Source organism: Aulonocara sp. 'chitande type north' Nkhata Bay, linkage group LG5 (assembly GCF_057382095.1).
Source record: "Aulonocara sp. 'chitande type north' Nkhata Bay isolate Kocher_YH1m ecotype deep benthic linkage group LG5, A_spYH_male_GT1.1, whole genome shotgun sequence".
In the NCBI taxonomy this organism is placed as follows: domain Eukaryota; kingdom Metazoa; phylum Chordata; class Actinopteri; order Cichliformes; family Cichlidae; genus Aulonocara; species Aulonocara sp. 'chitande type north' Nkhata Bay.
In genome coordinates this window covers 15,626,664-15,644,048 of record NC_141348.1, presented here as the reverse complement: position 1 = coordinate 15,644,048, position 17,385 = coordinate 15,626,664, and the positions used below count along the sequence as shown (strand labels likewise).

The 17,385-nt window shown below is 41.7% G+C and overlaps 3 protein-coding genes and 1 long non-coding RNA gene across 7 annotated transcripts; 3 read left to right on the top strand and 1 right to left on the bottom strand.

Annotated features, from left to right (window-relative positions):
* Nucleotides 1-91: 91 nt before the first annotated feature.
* Nucleotides 92-5,422, top strand: uqcrc1 (ubiquinol-cytochrome c reductase core protein 1). Its single transcript, XM_086291618.1, has 13 exons — nt 92-293; nt 1,245-1,385; nt 1,505-1,591; nt 1,715-1,844; nt 2,073-2,271; nt 2,848-2,927; nt 3,030-3,145; nt 3,304-3,447; nt 3,866-4,026; nt 4,124-4,209; nt 4,529-4,617; nt 4,752-4,827; nt 4,921-5,422. The coding sequence occupies exons 1-13, from the start codon at nt 231-233 to the stop codon at nt 4,983-4,985; spliced, it is 1,437 nt and encodes a 478-aa protein (XP_086147744.1). The 5' UTR covers nt 92-230; the 3' UTR covers nt 4,986-5,422.
* Nucleotides 5,423-7,725: 2,303 nt separating this feature from the next.
* Nucleotides 7,726-12,737, bottom strand: LOC147330062 (uncharacterized). The gene is made up of 3 exons (XR_015129060.1): nt 12,073-12,737; nt 8,784-11,856; nt 7,726-8,389 (listed from the first exon to the last, which is right to left on the bottom strand). It is a non-coding gene; the product is annotated as an uncharacterized LOC147330062 (long non-coding RNA).
* On the top strand, nt 8,309-9,973 carry LOC147330063 (uncharacterized). 2 transcript variants are annotated; one of them, XM_086291614.1, is made up of 2 exons: nt 8,309-8,510; nt 8,838-9,973. In XM_086291614.1, exon 2 carries the CDS (start codon nt 8,850-8,852, stop codon nt 9,219-9,221), a length of 372 nt encoding a protein of 123 aa, XP_086147740.1. In that variant the 5' UTR covers nt 8,309-8,510; nt 8,838-8,849; the 3' UTR covers nt 9,222-9,973. The 2 variants fall into 2 exon arrangements, with proteins under 2 accessions (XP_086147740.1, XP_086147739.1); XM_086291613.1 differs by lacking the exon at nt 8,309-8,510 and having other exon boundaries at nt 8,814-9,973.
* Nucleotides 12,152-16,826, top strand: cidec (cell death inducing DFFA like effector c). 3 transcript variants are annotated; one of them, XM_086291612.1, is made up of 6 exons: nt 12,152-12,380; nt 13,665-13,733; nt 13,842-13,995; nt 14,676-14,825; nt 15,412-15,605; nt 16,338-16,826. In XM_086291612.1, the coding sequence occupies exons 2-6, from the start codon at nt 13,681-13,683 to the stop codon at nt 16,519-16,521; spliced, it is 735 nt and encodes a 244-aa protein (XP_086147738.1). In that variant the 5' UTR covers nt 12,152-12,380; nt 13,665-13,680; the 3' UTR covers nt 16,522-16,826. The 3 variants fall into 3 exon arrangements, with proteins under 3 accessions (XP_086147738.1, XP_086147737.1, XP_086147736.1); XM_086291611.1 differs by lacking the exon at nt 12,152-12,380 and adding an exon at nt 13,239-13,395; XM_086291610.1 differs by lacking the exon at nt 12,152-12,380 and having other exon boundaries at nt 13,474-13,733.
* Nucleotides 16,827-17,385: the final 559 nt, after the last annotated feature.

Below are 17,385 nucleotides of genomic sequence, written 5' to 3'. Positions count from 1 at the left end.
GCGAAGAAGACACATGAGCGCGCCTAGGTTGTACTAGATTGGATCAGCGGGGAACTCTATTGTGTTGTGATTGGCTGCTTTCCTTCGGCTAACGAAGTCTAAACCAATAATAGCAGAGGTGCTGGCGCCTGCATCACACTGTAAGAACCAATCACGGCGTCGTCCCTTCGACAGATCCAATCTAGCACCAACCGAACAGCCGAGACTGCCTTCTGTAACCGTACGAAGAAATGGCTGCGTCCGTATGCCGAGTGGGGAGCACTGTGGGTCGAGCCCTTGCCAAAACCCACAGAGTAAGTATCTCTTTAAAGGTCGTACAGAATACTTTGTTAAAAAATGTGGAATATATTGGCGGAATGTTCCGCAACACTAAAAGTGTTCTGGTACGTGCTAGCCAGGAAGCTAGCTAGCTGTGCTATTCGCTGTACAGCTATGGAGAGTCTGTAACCGGTTAGCATTAGTTAGCTATCACTGAATGCAAGGTCAATCGGCTTATGAATCAATACATATTGTAACAGCTACCTAAAGCACTTTGTCCACTTCATTAAAGATCTTTCAAGCAGTCTTATTGTCGTTTTACTTAAATTTGGTCATTGACGAGGTAACATTTGCTATTTGTCCTCACTTGCCCTCAAAGACAAGTGAGGCTAGCACCGATAGTGTAGCGACTTTGGAAAGACACATGACTACTGTTGTTGATGCGGCTGAAGAGCCGGATAAGAACGAATACGTCAACTCGAAAATAACATGAAAACGTCGTAATAACACCCAGGTTGGATTATACTTGTAGCATAAATTCAAGATTTTACCAGATTTTGTAATAACAGTACAGTTCTGTTTACTAGTGACAGCCCCTGACATGTCATTACAGCTGTACCGTCTTAAAAAGACACTGCTCTAGAGGGATTTGGGGTTAGCCTTTCTTTTTTTGATCACTCATTCTGCAGGTGATAAAGATTGTGCTAATGAACTGATATTTATTACCTATTAGCGCATACAAAGTCAGAAAAAACATGCTTTCCTCCCAGGTAATCAGTTGTAAACACAGAACAAAATGGATCATTTTAATTAAAAGCCACCGCTAGCAGGAGAGTCCTTTTGAACTTGCAGATAGATCATTGGGATGGTACACCAAATGTTCTTATATTGGGATGTTATGTAGTATAATAAAATATAAAAGTGGTTCTCCAGAGTCCTATTTTAAAATTTATTGTTTTAATGTTTTGCATCTGTAACTTCTCCAGCCCATCCTGCTGTCCTTGAGGCGTGGACAGGCCTCAGTAAGCTATGCCCAGAGTCTGTCAGGAGCCCCTGAAACCCGTCTTACTACACTGGACAATGGTTTGAGGGTTGCGTCTGAGGAGACTGGACATGCTACATGCACTGTAAGAACACGTCATAAATAATGCTATAAGTTGGAGTTGTTTAAGCACACGATAGACACTTTTACTCATGTAAACCTCAGCATATTTATTCAGCACATGCCATCTCTTCTTTGTCACAGGTTGGACTGTGGATCGGTGCAGGCAGTCGCTACGAGAGTGAGAAGAATAATGGAGCAGGCTTTTTCCTGGAGCACATGGCTTTCAAGGTAAACTTCATGACCTTTGCTATCCTACAGGGCTATTTGTTAAAGTAGAATTTATATATCCAAAATGACAGAGGTTGCAATTACATCCCCCCCTTCAGTAAATGTGTTTTGTCTTCTTTGCAGGGAACCAAGAAGCACCCACAAACAGCCCTTGAGCAGCAGGTGGAGTCTATGGGTGCTCACTTGAGCGCCTACACCTCCCGGGAGCACACTGCATACTATATGAAGACCCTGACCAAAGACCTGCCTAAAGGTGAGAGGCAAAAAAAAACAAAAACACAGATTCTTCTCTAGTTTTAATAATACAGTGATCGCCAAGACATCACAGTGAGATAAACTATTTAATGAGAATATAACAATAAATCAGTCATTTATACTTGGTTCTCTACTATGAAGGGAAGAAATTCCAACTTTCATTGTTTCTTAGCACCTAGTATGTGCATTTCTCCTCTTAGTTGTGAACAACATCTGTGTTTTCCAGCTGTTGAGCTGCTGTCAGAAGTCGTGCAGAGCTGCTCCCTTAACGAGGCTGAAATCGAGCAGCAGCGGAGCGTGGTCCTGCGTGAGTTGGAGGAAGTTGAGAGCAACCTGCAGGAAGTTTGCCTGGACCTGCTGCATGCCACAGCCTTCCAGGGGACTGCTCTGGGACACAGTGTGCTGGGCCCCTCCAGCAGTGCCAGGTGGGAGGAGCTGCCTGCTCATGAATATCTCTAGATTATTATTATTATGTCTTAGAACAGCTGTCAGGGGAAAGACTACTCGGGCTATTCGAGTTGGCTCAGTATAGCTTGACTTAGTTTTTAGGGTTTTCCATTTAGGTGGAACTACCTGATACCAGGTACTATTTTTACTACCTACTTGGCTGATGTTCCAAGTGATCTTAGGCGAGCTGAAAATGTGACATCAGACTGTTTGCCACCGACTTGCTAGTCAGTGGTGTCACTCGATGATTCCCGAAACCTTCACGAAAATCAAAATTGCCATTTTTGAAAAATCCAGCAATGAGGGAAATATGCTTATATTGTACTTTTTTTTTTTTTTTCTTTCTTTTTTTTGGAGCTAATAAATTGTCACCTGTTTGCTATCGCAATAAGTTTTATACTGCATATAAATTTATACTGGTATTATTGCAGACAATATGATATGGCACAGCTCTAATGATAGTTGTTATAATTCTTTAACTAACACAGCAAAAAAATCACACAATTTACACCTTTATGTAAAAAAATGACTAATCTTTTATACAATGCTCACAGGAATCTGACCCGCCAGGATTTAGTGGATTACATCAACAGCCACTATAAAGCTCCTCGCATGGTGCTCGCTGCTGCTGGAGGTAGGTGTTCTTCCTCTTACGCTGTTAGGACGCATTATGGTGCATTGTAATGCTCTACAACCTTGAAAGCCTTGATGCTTATCTGGTGTGTTTCCTCTACAGGTGTGAGCCACGACGAGCTGGTTGGTTTGGCCAAGTCTCACTTCAGTGGAGTGTCTTTTGAGTACGAGGGAGATGCTGTCCCTGTGTTATCACCCTGCCGGTTTACTGGCAGTGAGGTGAGATGTGTTAATTAAAAAAACAAATAAAAACTGCATCTTCATTTTTTTTTTCTTCAGTATTTGTGTTTATAAAGATTTCAAAAACCTGGTTCTTGTTTAGAATGACACGTGGGGACATTCAAAATTATGGTAAATGGTCTTCTTCCTCTCCTCAGGTCCGTATGCGTGACGATGCTTTTCCCTTGGCACACATTGCCATCGCTGTGGAGGGTGCTAGTGCTGCTAGTCCAGACATCGTGCCTCTTATGGTGGCCAACGCCATCATCGGCAGCTATGACCTTACCTACGGTGGTGGAAAGGTTGGAAATGTTATTTATTTTTTAAAATGTACAGTGTAGAACAGACGGCAACGATGAAAGTGTAACTGTAGTATTGAAATGTCCACAAACATGACATCATCATGCTGGTTCTTTATCTTTTAAGCTTTATTTGTTCTCAGGTAAAAGTGTTGCTGCCACAGTGTATAGTATATCAGATTTGAGATTTAAACTCAGAAAGGAGGATCTTGCTGAGATGAACAAGTCTTTGTTATGTCTGACAAGAAAGTGATTAAAATGTAAACAAAAAAGAGTACTTTTTTTTAGTAATACTGTAATTATATTGTGAGTGTCAGCTATTGAATACACGAATCAGTTCAACTGGAAAAACTTGACTCTTGGTTTCTTCTTTAGTTATGAAGAAATATAATAACATATTCCTTTTTCTTCTCTTTTTCAGCACCTGAGCAGCCGCCTGGCTCGCCTGGCGGTGGAGGATAACCTCTGTCACAGCTTCCAGGCCTTCCACTCCTCTTACAGCGACACTGGCCTGCTGGGCATTTACTTTGTGGCCGATAAGAACAACATCGACGACATGATGCACTGGTCCCAGAATGCCTGGTCAGTAATGGTTCACGGACAGAGAGATGCAACGGGAACATTAGAGTCTGTGGTTTGTTGCTAAAGGTTTAATTCCTTCATATTTTGCTCCCTGCAGGATGAATCTGTGCACCACAGTGACAGAGAGTGATGTCGCCAGAGGCAGGAATGCTCTGAAGGCTAGCCTGGTTGGACAGCTCAATGGTACGTAATATCTGTAATGGATTATACATGTGCATATAGTTTTTGCACACCGTTGAAAACCTGGAATTTTTAGATCTTTTTCATAAGCTCCTTTCAAAAAAGTAAAGTCCTAAAACGTTTTTGAGCTGAACATGTGCAGCAGAATGAATTTGAGAGCAATGACACTACCTGATGATACTGTGTGCACTGCATCCCTGAAAGTCTCACACAGTACAGTATGTTTTAATCACAGAAAAAAAGAATGAAAACGTTCTCTTTTTATGAACTCGGACACACCACTCTCATGAATTATAAGTTGACACTCCTGTTTACCTTCTAGGAACAACACCAATCTGTGATGACATTGGCAGACACATTTTGAACTACGGCCGGCGTATTCCTATAGCAGAGTGGGATGCTCGGATTGATGTAAGTTTACTCTAAAGGACAAAAAGATCACGATGTTCTGTGTCTTCACAGCATCATACAGTACCTTCTCAGATTTGGCTTAGTCCTGTAGTCTCTCCCGGATGAGCGTTTTAACTCTAAATCTTTCCTTTCAGGCTGTGACCCCCAAGATGGTGCGTGACATCTGCTGCAAATACATTTACGATAAGTGTCCTGCTGTGGCTGCTGTCGGTGAGTTCTGCTGTACTTTTAGTCTCTTCACAGCAAGGATGCAGCTCATGCTGCAACTATTTTCTGTAACCTGTCCCTCCTTCTCTCCACCAGGCCCCATTGAGCAGTTACCGGACTACAACAGAATGCGCAGTGCCATGTACTGGCTGAGGTTCTAAGATTAGTTATGTCTCTTCTTCCTCACCCTTACTTCACCTTCCTCCCCTTATCTCTGCGAGAGTAAACAGTGGATTCTCCACATGTTGGTGTGTCAGCAAAGGCAGCCATCCAACCTCTGCTTCCCGTTTTTGTCCAACCAGCTCATTAACAGTAGCCATCAGGGGGCAGCCAATCTGCATATTTTGTCTTTAAATTGCGTTCTGGTTACATATTGATTGTACTGCACAGGTACTGCTCACCTTATACTGATTTATAAAGGGAACAGAGGGCTGACTTGAACATTGAATAATTATCAGTGTGACATAATATGGTCAGTACTGAATATCACCAGATGGAGCAAGAGTATATTTATAATTTCTGTAACATTTGTTTCTGTCCACTATTGTACATAACAGAAGCTCTCATTCCAACAAAAATTAAAAAAAAAACTGTAAAATATTTGTCTTGTGTCCCTTTGTTAGTCATACAAAAGGATTTCTTAATGATTAAATTATGTAAATACAGAAATGTTGACTATGAATGTAAACAGTACGCGTGTGCACAATATAAGCAAAGAGCTAACCTGGTCTTACTGTGAGTCGCATTCACACCTCACAATGTTTTTAAAACATAGGTTTGTAATATCAGACCACTAAGGAAAAAGTACTTTTTAAACACAGCAAGGGCTTTTCAACATAACATTTCTAAACACAGTAGTTTCCTTTAGAAAGCATCAATTGTGTTTCCGCATAAGATTTTTCAGCAGAAGGAAAAACTTTAATTGAGCCAAAGCACAAACCACTGCTGTGCAATGATGCACTTTAACTTTGCGATACTTGAAACTTATAAAATCAGGTTAAAGCTGAGGGTTATCTTCCAATTTACACACAGTATAAAAACAAAGAGTGCGCCACAGAACAAGACTAGGACTGCACAGGAATGGATTGTGAGGTTAGCAAGAGAAAACTATTCGTGCAGAAGAGACACCTTGAAGTCAGACTGAAGCATACTAAGGACAAGAACAGATGAGATGAAGCTACAGCTTTTTGACCATAAAGATGCTGCTCATGTTTGGAGAAAAAAGGAGCGGCTACAACCCAAAGAACACCGTCCCCACAGTGAAACACAGGAGTTGGGAGTATTATGCTGTGGATGTGGAGAAAGAAGAATATGTGAAGATTTTGAAGAAAATATCAAGCTGTAAGCAACAAAACTAGTCTGGTCAGTGCTTTGTTTTCCAACACAATAACGACCCAAAACATGCTCCTGAAGAAGACCAAAGTGAAAGTTATTGACTGACCTCATTTGAATCCCATTGAAAATCTGTGAGGTGAACAGAAGAGCAAAGTCCGAGAAGACCATCAAATCTAGAGCAGCTTGACAGATTGGCTAAAGAAGAATGAGCTGAGATTACTCAGGAGGCATGTTTGAGACTTGTTGAAATTCACAACAAATGACTGCAAGCTTTAATCCATCAAAAAGGATTCACAATTATCAATTAGCATTGGGTGGCCCAATAATTTTGCCCCTGGCAGATTTTGTAAAGTAAAATAATGTAAGCATTCAAAATAAAACTAGTTTGTTTGGAAGAGCTGTGTGGGGGCTAATATTTCTGTCTGGAGGTTCTTGGACGTTTAAAGCACTGATGATGTGGTTACTAGACTACCTTCACTTTTAAATCTAAAGTTTTTGCTGGAACTTAAATTGTCACAGTTTTTGTAGTGTTGTAAACATCGCACTTTTTACTTTTCTGAAAAAATTGTATACATTAATGAACACATTATCATTCATGTTGTTGTCCTAAACCAGACGTGCCATTTGTATTATCTGTGCTCAGACTTCAGATGATATGTTGGGTTAATCTGTGATCTTTGTCTTGACGTTTAAATTGTGGCTGTGGCCAAAGCGCAGTTTGCCTACTTCAGTTTTGCCACAGTGAATAAGTATTTGCAATTGTCTTCTAATAGCCTGTCCTTACTGCTGCCAATTGCTGCGTTTTATTAACAACGTCTTTAGAACTTAAACATTTCATGAATATTAAGCGGGGCGAACAGTCGGAGAATAAAGTGCTCTCTGATACGCATCAGGCTCATTGTAAACAGCCTACGTCATTAGTCAGTTGAATGGGCAAGTAGGACCTGCTATGACGTATGTTTTATCTTGAATCACACAGATGACATCGTCTGAGGTTCATGTGCTGCTCCGTGTCATGTTGAATAATGCTGCTGGTACAACTCAGTACATCTGTTTGTTGCTGTGTGACATTACTGTGACCTGTGGGTAACTGAAACGGCTCGTAAGCCTGAGGCCCTCAAGGACCCAGCAATCGTAATCTGGCTGCACTCGTAATATATCATTAGTCGGATGAGAGTAAGTTCTTTGATGGGCCCGAATGGAGGTGACTCAGGAAACGAGATAGGCTTCGTCTTGTTGAGTTGCCCTCCTGGCCCTGTAAGACTTTTCCTCCTTGTTCTTCTCCACGGGGCTTTATCTGCAGTCACTTCTCCTTCTAACCTCTTTATACTCACCTCTTCTCCTCTGTGCTCTGTAGAAAGGAAGAAAGATGTGTTCTCACAGCACGTTCCTCTAAGAGTCAATGTTTTTTTTCCTGGGGCATAGGCGTAAAAACACGTCAAGGAGGGGCTGTCATGCAGAGGGTCAGATCGAAAAGACTGACATTAGTCAAAGAACAAGTTTCAAAACTGGCAGCCAGTGAAAAACTTTTATTCTGTGTTGTTAATTGGTATTAACAAACACACACAAAAAAAAATTCACCTCACTCACCTCATGTCTTATTTAGTTGCTGTGATTTCCAGCTAATGCATGTTACAGAACAGACTCACTCACACTGTTGTCAGTAAATCTAAACCAGCTCCCAACCACCTTAATGTTTCAAACTCCTTAAATACATTCAGTTAAATTAGACCAAAATGGGCATGTCTCCCACAGTGTTCTTATCACTGTCATGTTTGATGTTCACTCAGTCTGCACGGATGATTTCCAAAACATAAACTAACAAGCATGATGAAAAGATGAACAATTTATGGGACATTTCAACACCCAACAATTACTGTTTTCTCGCAGCGTCTCCATGCTTAACTTCTGAATGGACGTGGAGGTGGGCTGTGCTTTGACTCCAAATTGGGGCAACTTTTCAAGTCACTCCAAGCAAGCTATTGTGATTACTATTGTGTTATTTTTAGAAAGAATAAGATAGCACTGAGTGCAAAGGAAATGAGATGAAATGAGGGGAGGGCGATGGGGTGTAGAGATGTAAACGATAAACAGAGAGGGGAAGGGGCAGTGTCACGGCGAGGATTAAAGTGGTTGAAGACGAAGCAAAGGACGAGCGGCTCATCGTCAAGTCCAGTTCAACATCCGACCGTGTTTGGTGCACATTGCTCCTCCGGTGAAGAAGCAGAAGCTGTGAGACAGAAAATACAAGATTACAGGACATCTGAGCATAAAAAGAGCTGCTGTCTTTAACACAGAGGAGGGAGAAGTGCCTTTTTGTCAAGTTACCAACTTTTGATATTGGTGACTGAGTAAGTATTGATTTTGGCTGGCTCTTGACGAGGTTTGCAAAGATTTATCTATGCATGAATCAGAGAATACTGCAGACTATAACAGGAGGATCAAATGGATGGATGATTGAAAGGTTAAGAAACTAAATATTCAGATGATCTAAAATGATTTGCAAAGAACTGTATTAAAGAATTTTGTGTTTCATCATCTTTTTATTGCTGAAGAAATAAAAAGCTATTTTTATTTTTGTACATCAGTTGGATATGTTGTTGTCTTTCCATGCGATCACTCACTGAAGTCTTGCACTGTCACAGTTGTGTAATATGGAGCTGATTCTCTGCTTGCAGACAGTCCTGACCATGAGAAGTGTGCGTGCGTGCTTCTGTTTGGCTCTGCTGCTTCCTTTGTGTGTTCAGAGCCGGAGGAGCAGTCTGGCTGTTGCCAAACTCGATGAAGACACAGAGAGGGACATGCTGGCTGTCGACATCTTAAACCGCAACGGTGCGTTGAGCTCACTGCTCCGATCACAGCATCATCTCGTGCTCAGGCGAGCCCCGCGCCCTGCCTCCCAGGTGCCAAAGAGAGCCCAGCAGGCGTCCCGTTTTGCTCTGTCCCTTGATGTTCCCACCAGCATCCTCAGTGTACTCATAGACCTGGCCAAGAATCAGGACATGAGGACCAAGGCAGCAGCCAATGCAGAGCTGATGGCACGAATAGGCAAGAGGAAATGAAAGCCCCCCCGGAGAAGTTTGAAGGCTTGATGGAGGAAATCTCACTTCACAACAGAGCTAACACATTGTGGCACTGACACCTGGTTAGAAACAATGTTAGTTCATGTGAAAGTAGTCATTGCGGTCAGTATCTGTCCTTTAGAGCTTAGATCTGCTTTACTTTTATACTTATATTTAATCCATTCCACACACAAACCACACCATGGACTGATTAATCACTACAGTGATGTGAAAAAACAAAACAAAAAACCAACAACAACAATCACAACAAGGACACTGCAAACAATGTAAGATGATGCTGGTGTTTAGTCTCAGATACTCACCATTGGCTCCCAAACTGTGACTCGGAGAAGTGTTTTATTGTATTTGCATGCAATCCGTAGAAAACATACAATTAAATCCAATATCATAATCCATTTTTTCTCAAGTCTAATTCATTTCTGCACTGATATCAGGCACGCTTGCCATAATTACAAGCATCAGCAGCCCATAAAGCACAAATGAATGGGTCTCAGTCAAATGAGCCTGCGTCACCCACAGCAGGCGCCGATGGGTGATAACAGGACAAAGACACGCGCAGGATATTGACCTCTGAAAAGAAGAAGAGACCCTTTCTAAAAACCTTTGTTCACTACTGATACATTTGGCAAACAAGTCACAGCTATTCTTAGTCTGAAGCCCTATCTGCTCTGGAGTAGACTAACATCTATGGCATAATTAATCTGTGCTGTGAAGCAACAGAGTGAAATAAACTGCTCATCTGATTTACACTGTGAGGCTTTTTTCTTCTTCTCTGTTTTATGCTGACCATGACTTTGGCTTGATTTAAATATCATCTTCACACTTTTGGACCTCAAAACGTGCGGATATAACAGAAACTAAATGAAACAAATCACTTCAATTACTGTGATTATAATACAATAAATATAAGTAAAGAAGCCACTAATACCCTGCTGAGCAGCAGACAAACTATCTGGAATTAAGATAAATGCTCTGACGGTTATTTACACAATAGTATTAGATTGTTGCCTTAGCTGGCATTAATTAGCTTGGGGTTGTTTACACTGCCATGAGAATATTATAACAGTATTATCTCTGTTTTTTTCAAACCTTTAGCCTAAAAGCATCTCTTGTAGCAGTTACCACGGGCGGTAAACCACAAATAAAACAAGTGTTTCTGCTTTTAAACAGTAATTTTACTCTGTGTTTAAGCTGGAGCTTTGTTTCCCATGACACAACTCTATAGTCTGACGTATCTGTCTGGTGAAGCATACTTAAAATATGAACTTATTATGAAGTTCAAATAAATACAACTCACATCATCATCATCATCACAAGGCAGTTATCACCATAAACCGCAACTGGAGTGTACTCTGATTTATGTAATGAGTGCTCTCATCTGTGACACCGCAGTCTTTATTTGTCCCTTTCAGTTTGGCTTCCAAGTTGTTGCACGCATTGGCCGAGACAGCTGCTAAGAGTACAGGAAATACACTCGGACTGAACATTTCAGTCAGTAAGTAACCATTTCCCCTCCTAACAAAGCCTACAGCGTTTGCCTGTCTGAGCATTTTTTGAGTATTCCAAATTTTCACTATTCCACTGATGATGAGATGAGAAATGCTTTGTTTATCCCATATCTTTTGAATTGGACACTTTTATAGTTGTGATGGAGAGGAGGCTTGTGAGAGGAGGCATATTTGGGAAATTCTTTTGAATTTACCAAATAACCTGTTGAAAAAAATCTGGCAGATGGTTCTTTGTCAGACAGATATATTGTGTTATGGAGGATGATAATGTGCGGTATGAAAGATTTCCCGTGTGTTTCTTTGTGACAGCAGAGCTGAATCAGTCTGTTAGAGAAGGAGCTCTGCTGCCTGTCCAGTAAGTCATGCAGAGGTTTCTCAGGATTATCCATGATGGATGATGGTTTTTCAGATGCCTCGTCTTCATCACAGCTATAAAAGTGTCCAGTTTGCAGCCAGTCAGAGGGCCAGCCTTCCTAATCAGTTTATTCAGACTGTTGGTGTCACCAGCTTTGATGTTGCTCCCTGAGCAGACCACAGCAAAGGATGCTGAGTGATAGAAAACCTCCATCACTCTGTTGCACATTGAAGGAGCTCAGCTTTTGCAGGAAGCAGAGCCTGCTCGTGCCCTGTTTATACAGCCTGTGCTGGTCTTCCAGTTGTACTCCTCCACCATATCCAGATCCTGTCCCGTAAACGATAAACAGAGAGGGGAATGGATTGTTCAGCCAACCTCTTCCTTCTGAAGTCCATCACCATCCAGGTGGTGTCACTGCTTTACAGATGATTCCTCACAGACCACCCCACAAACAGTTTAGTCCTCCTCTCCATCACTAATACATCCAACCACCGCAGAATCATCAGAGTATTACTGTAGGTAGCATGACCAGGAGGTATAAGGGAAGTCTGAGGTGTACCAGGAGAACGGGAATGGAGAGAGCACAGATTCCTGTGGAGCTACTGTACTGCACATCAACCAAATCACACAGAGCTCTGTTCAGCATACTGCACCCTCTTTGTGAGATAGTCAGCAATCCATGAGATGGTCGAAGTTTACTGACATTTCCTGTAGCTTTTCTCACAGCAGCAGCCGATTCATTCAAAATGCACTAGAGAAATCAACGAAAGTGAGCTTCACTGTTCAGTCATTACTGTACAGATGCACCAGCATGCAGATGCTCTCATCATCTTATCATGATGTGGTCTGTATGTGGTGGTCACATTTGAAGATTAAAGATTTCTGTATATTTAAATGTTTTGTAATAAAATAGATTATGTATAAATTGCCCAGTAAAGTTACATATGTAACAGCAGAAAGTTCCTACCTGCAGTTCCTTGCTCATCCACAAGATGTCCTTTGCTTTCTTTTTTTACTTCCGTAATTAATTGAAATCTTCATCCACTATCCTTTGAGGTGCAATTTTAACATTTTGGATGAATAGGTGTTTTCACAAGTAATGAGTATGCCCACTGGATAGCATGTTGTTTAAAAAAAAAGAACGACACTAACCCTAAAATAAAGACAGGTACATTCAAAATGGCGCAGGCTTCAATTACAGCCGTTAGCAGGTGTTATTAATTAGCGGTTCAGCAAGCTAGCGGGAAGGCGCTTCACGGGAGGAACACTACAAACGTAAGGGTTCATCTAAGGATTTTGCTTCGCTATGATTTGTTTTAATTACCACGAACAGATTTAATATAAACCGTGAACTTTAACGAGCATTTTCTTTATTTTTCTTGTTTTTGTGGAGCCATTGTCTTTGTTTGTGACGGTGTACACTTTGTTCACGGGCGAGAAAGCCTAGTTTAGAAATGGCTAAATCCCCCATGTTTAATAGGTGAACTCCAGTGTCCTTTAATTCATGTATTTTAAATTGTTAGCGGCTTTCATTTGTCTAAACATCCGTTTTAGCTGGATTGAGAGATAAACGAGTATACAGAAATGTATCTGCTGCTTTTTCCTACAGTAACTTCTTGACTTTTAGGATTTTCCTTCGGTGCTCACAGGTGATGTCAGACAATGACGTGTAGCCCAGTGTGATAACACCTGACAGTGCGCACACACCTCGTCAGCGTGAGCCAATCCTCCAGTGTGATGTGCTAGCAATGAACTATGACCTAATTTGTGAAAAGTACATGTTCCCATGTCCTCCAGCATTATACAATAATGCTGTAATTAAAGCGTACATTCCCCTAAATAACATCTTTCCTCAGATCACCTCAACCGCTTTGGAGCCTCACAGATTCAATTCAGTTTTGAAGCCACTAAGCAGTGGGGTTAGTTAGAATTAGGTTAGTGCTGCTCTGCTGAACACACTGCCTGATTCTTCATGCAGCTGTGTATTTTTAATTTTAGCTGAACTTTCTTTAAGATACTGGGTTATTATAACAAATTAAAATCCAGGGCCAGTGGGAGTGTTTATGCAGGATTTCTCAATAAAGCTGACGAGTTGCAACCAGATCAACAGTCATCAGCACAAAGTTCAGTGACCAAGTGTTGCAAGAAACAGCAACAAGAGAGGAGCGTGTACTTTATCTCAGAGGCTTTTGTGGTCCACACTGCTGGGAGCAGCGCTTCGGGAACAAAAACGATCAACATAAGGATTATATTCAGACAGGGTTGGGAGAAGTCTTGAGTTTCCTAAACTGTAAGAGTTATTATTCTTGATTGTTTCTTTTCTTTTTATTGGGACATAATCATGAAATTGAAGGAATGTTTATCTTACAAGTTATATTTATAAATGAGTAAGACTGACTGCCAAAAGTGGCCTCCAGTTCCAGAATTTGCTGAAATCGTTTTCCTAATTTTATTACTGGTATTTTCAGTTTTAAACTGCAAAGCTGCCACTGTCTCCTTCTGTCTCCTCATTTTTCACATGAAGCCTAGCTGCCACACTGATCATACTTATAATTGCAGGTCGAGTTGTTCTCATATGGATTATGCGATGAGGTCACTCAGCCTTTTCACGCCATCTAACCTCTCCAAGTAAGTGCTTTGTGATGGTTGTCACCCTTAGCTCTTTTGCTATTTAAAAATTTTTTTTTCTTTTAAATATATGAGCTGATGACCTGACGTCTTACACCTTTTTCTCAGGTGTGTAACAGCGAGCGTGTCAGCTAGTGCCTCCATGACCCAGCAGCTCCTGTCGGGTCGAGTTCCTCGACCGAAGCCTTTCAGGGTCACGAATGCTGACCGCAGTGTGAAAAAGGGTATAATGGCAGACACGCTAGAAGACCTGACAAATAAGGTGAGAGAAAGATGTGAGGTGTAAAAATGCTGTGTGTGTCGGGGGGGGGACTTGGTCAGCAGCTAATAATCATGGTAAGGTGGTCACAAAGCATTTGGACTAAAAACGGAGGAATCAGGGGGATTCTGTGGTGTGTATTGACCATTGAAATTAGATAAAGGTTTGCCACTTGTTGCTGCACCATCTGAAGTGATTGAGTGTGTTTCGAGCTCATGTAAGTGAAATGTAACAAGAAAAAGGGCTGGTGTCAGACTATAATAATGTTAATTTATAAAGAAGCCAAATTTAATCAAGCCTAAAGTGTCTTAGCAAGATCTGAATGGCTTCAGTATGCCTTGGCATTAATTCAGTGCTCCTTGTAACTTTTGGTAAAGGGATGAAAAACAGGCTCCCTGAATCAGCTTCTTAATGATGGCTGTGGAGAGTGCCGTCTGACAGAATGGTGTAAAGGGTCCGATGGGTGTTGAAGGTTATCATATGTGATTCATAGCGTTTTCATTACTCATCAAGCCGTCTGGCTGTTGCCTTAACAATGGAGTCATCACAGAAGGGACCACTCCCAAAATAAATGTTTCAGAACAGCTGTGTAATAACTGCTTTATGGTTTACGGCATATTTTCTTGTGATGAGGTCACTGTACGTATTTATTTTATTTTTTCCTCATCTCTACTCTCGCTCAGGCCAGTGACTCGTTGGGTATACTGTGCGTCAGTGCGTTGGTGTTGGATGAAGATGGCACTGGTGTGGACACAGAGGAATTCTTTCAAACGCTCCCAGAAAATGCTGTTCTGATGGCTCTGCAGAAGGAACAGAAGTGGAGCCCACATCCTGTATGTAGTTTTGATTAGCCACTAGATGGCACTCTTGGCCAGCAACTTTACTTCATTGTGGCCGTGCAAATATTAACATATTGATAGCCAGTGATTCTTTGATGTAGACTGATAGAAAGGCATAATGCAGAAGCCATGAATATGGACCAGTCTGTGTTGTGATACATTGGCTATCCAGTTAAATATTTTATCCATCAAATTAAATGGAAGGGCAACATGCCATTTGTTGTGCAAAGGCAGAACGCGGAGTGAACCTCACATTAGTTTCTCCCCGCTCAATATTTTTGAGAAAAATGGAAGGCAGGGGTCTGATACTAATTGGACATGAGGGATTTGTGAGATTGCAGTAACATTCACCCAAAAGCAATTAACTTTCTCAGTAAGTGATACATGCATTAATTTGGACCCCTTCCCAAATGTTTTCTGCAACGACCCCTCATTGACCTTTTCTCATTGTCATTTGCTACTCACATCATCGCTGGCAGGAGCGCCATCAGTGTGTAGTTCAAGTGTGTGGCGGTGGAGTTGAGCGCTGATTTGTGCCCATTTGTCCTGACTCATATCCCTCATCCTGTCGCCCCCCCAGTACAACCTCTCCAGAGATTGCCTTATTGACTGCAGGCAGCAACAGCAGCGGAGAGATGTGGCCAAGCTGACCTTTGACCTCTACAAGAACAACCCCAAAGATTTCATTGGCTGCCTGAATGTGAAGGCAACGCTGTATGGTGTTTATACTGTGTCCTATGACCTGCGCTGTTACGCTGCCAAAAAGATGCTAAAGTGAGTGATGGAGGCTGCCAAAATATTCTGATATTTTTGTATTTTGTGTTGAACTATTATGTAACTGATTGTTTTTTCAGAGCATCTCTGTGGCATCTTTACTGAAACATATTGTTTGTAGTAATAGCTTAATCCACTTAGAGCTGAAAACTGATCAGTGTGAATGAATTTCTAATGCATAAATTAGCACGATTATCTTTTGAGACTTTTTAGTATTTTTTTCCCTCCCGTGCTTCTCTTATAAAAGTATTAAAAGCAGACCCTTGTGTATAAATGATGCACTCGGGTTTGAGCGTGTACACCTGTGTGGGTGGTGAAATGCGCAGACCCTAGAAGACCAAAGGCTAGATTTTACTGAGATTAATTTTGTTATGTCATCGCTGCCGAGACCTGCTGGTTTTCAGCTTGGACTCGGAGCTTCAGTTGAGAGGATTACATTTTGCAGACTTGTCAAATGCGATGCTCCTATTGCAGGATGTGTGGTTTAAAAGGTCGTGGATATCAGTTTTATGAAATGCAGTTGATGTCAAAATTGAGCATCTGAGGTTGTGACTATCAAGACTATCTGGCTTCCTTGTGTTGTGACTTGTCTGAATTATACCAGACTGATACTCGTATCTCGTTACATGCAGGCTGTTTGTGTGGGCCTATTGGTTTCCACTCATGTCGCTGTAAATGGGAACTGGCTATTTATGACCATCCTCCCTCTTGTTCTCATGCGTGTGATTCCAGGGAGGCTCTGCGATGGACCATCTTCTCCATGCAGGCCACAGGCCACATCCTGCTGGGCTCCTCCTGCTACATCGAGCAGCTGCTGGAAGAGGAGGCGCGAGTGGAGAAGAGCCTGGCGCTGCCACAGGAAAGCAGGATCAGACAGCTGCAGAACATGCTGCTGGGAAAGATTTCTTACTTATGATAGACTGACAGTGGTGAGGTTGAGCTCTTACCCACTCTTAGATGTACATCAGTGTAGTTGTCACAGATGAAGCATGCAGTTCGTTTCATCATCTCATAGTTTCCAGTGCAGTTTGGCAACGTCATGAATTCGGCAGTCTCTTTTCAATGTCACTTTTTTTTTTTTTTGCTGTTACATTTGTTTACCTCTTATGTATGTATAAACCAATGCCACAATTTATTCCTCTAAAATCACTTTTACTCACTATTGTGCAACTTTTTCCTATGATGATATAATAAATAAAAGCAACTGTTTTTATTTTGCCATTCCTGAAAGTTCATTTAAATGTGAATGCAGCAAACCCACAAGACACTTTAGTGTGTGTGTGTGTGTGTGTGTGTGTGTGTGTGCGCGCGTGTGTGTGTGTTAGCAACAGGTCCAGCTGTCTCTCCCACGCTTCCCTAATTGTCCCCTGGGCTGCAGTGTCCTGTCAGCTGCAGCCTGCCTCTGTCTCAGAAAACCAGAGCAAAAGATTGAAGGAACGGGAAACAGCTAGCAGCTGCATGGGGTGAGGGGACGGAAGCAAACCATTACAGAGAAAGATGTTTTCAGCTGGCAGCAGAAGTGCCACTTGTGCCATCTTGCTGAGGAAAGGCGGTGGCAAAAGCAGGACCGATTTTAGCCTAAGTGGCTGTCTTGCATAACCTGATGAACTGAGTGCGACTGTGGTCTTGTCGCGCAGCGTTATCTAGAAGATTCCTTTTTGCTTTGACATTATCTACAGAAAATAACTTGGGTTGGTCACTTGATATTCAGTCCATGTCTCTAAATTCATGAACTACTTGCACACATTTGTGTATATACTGCGCGAGTATGAACAATGGC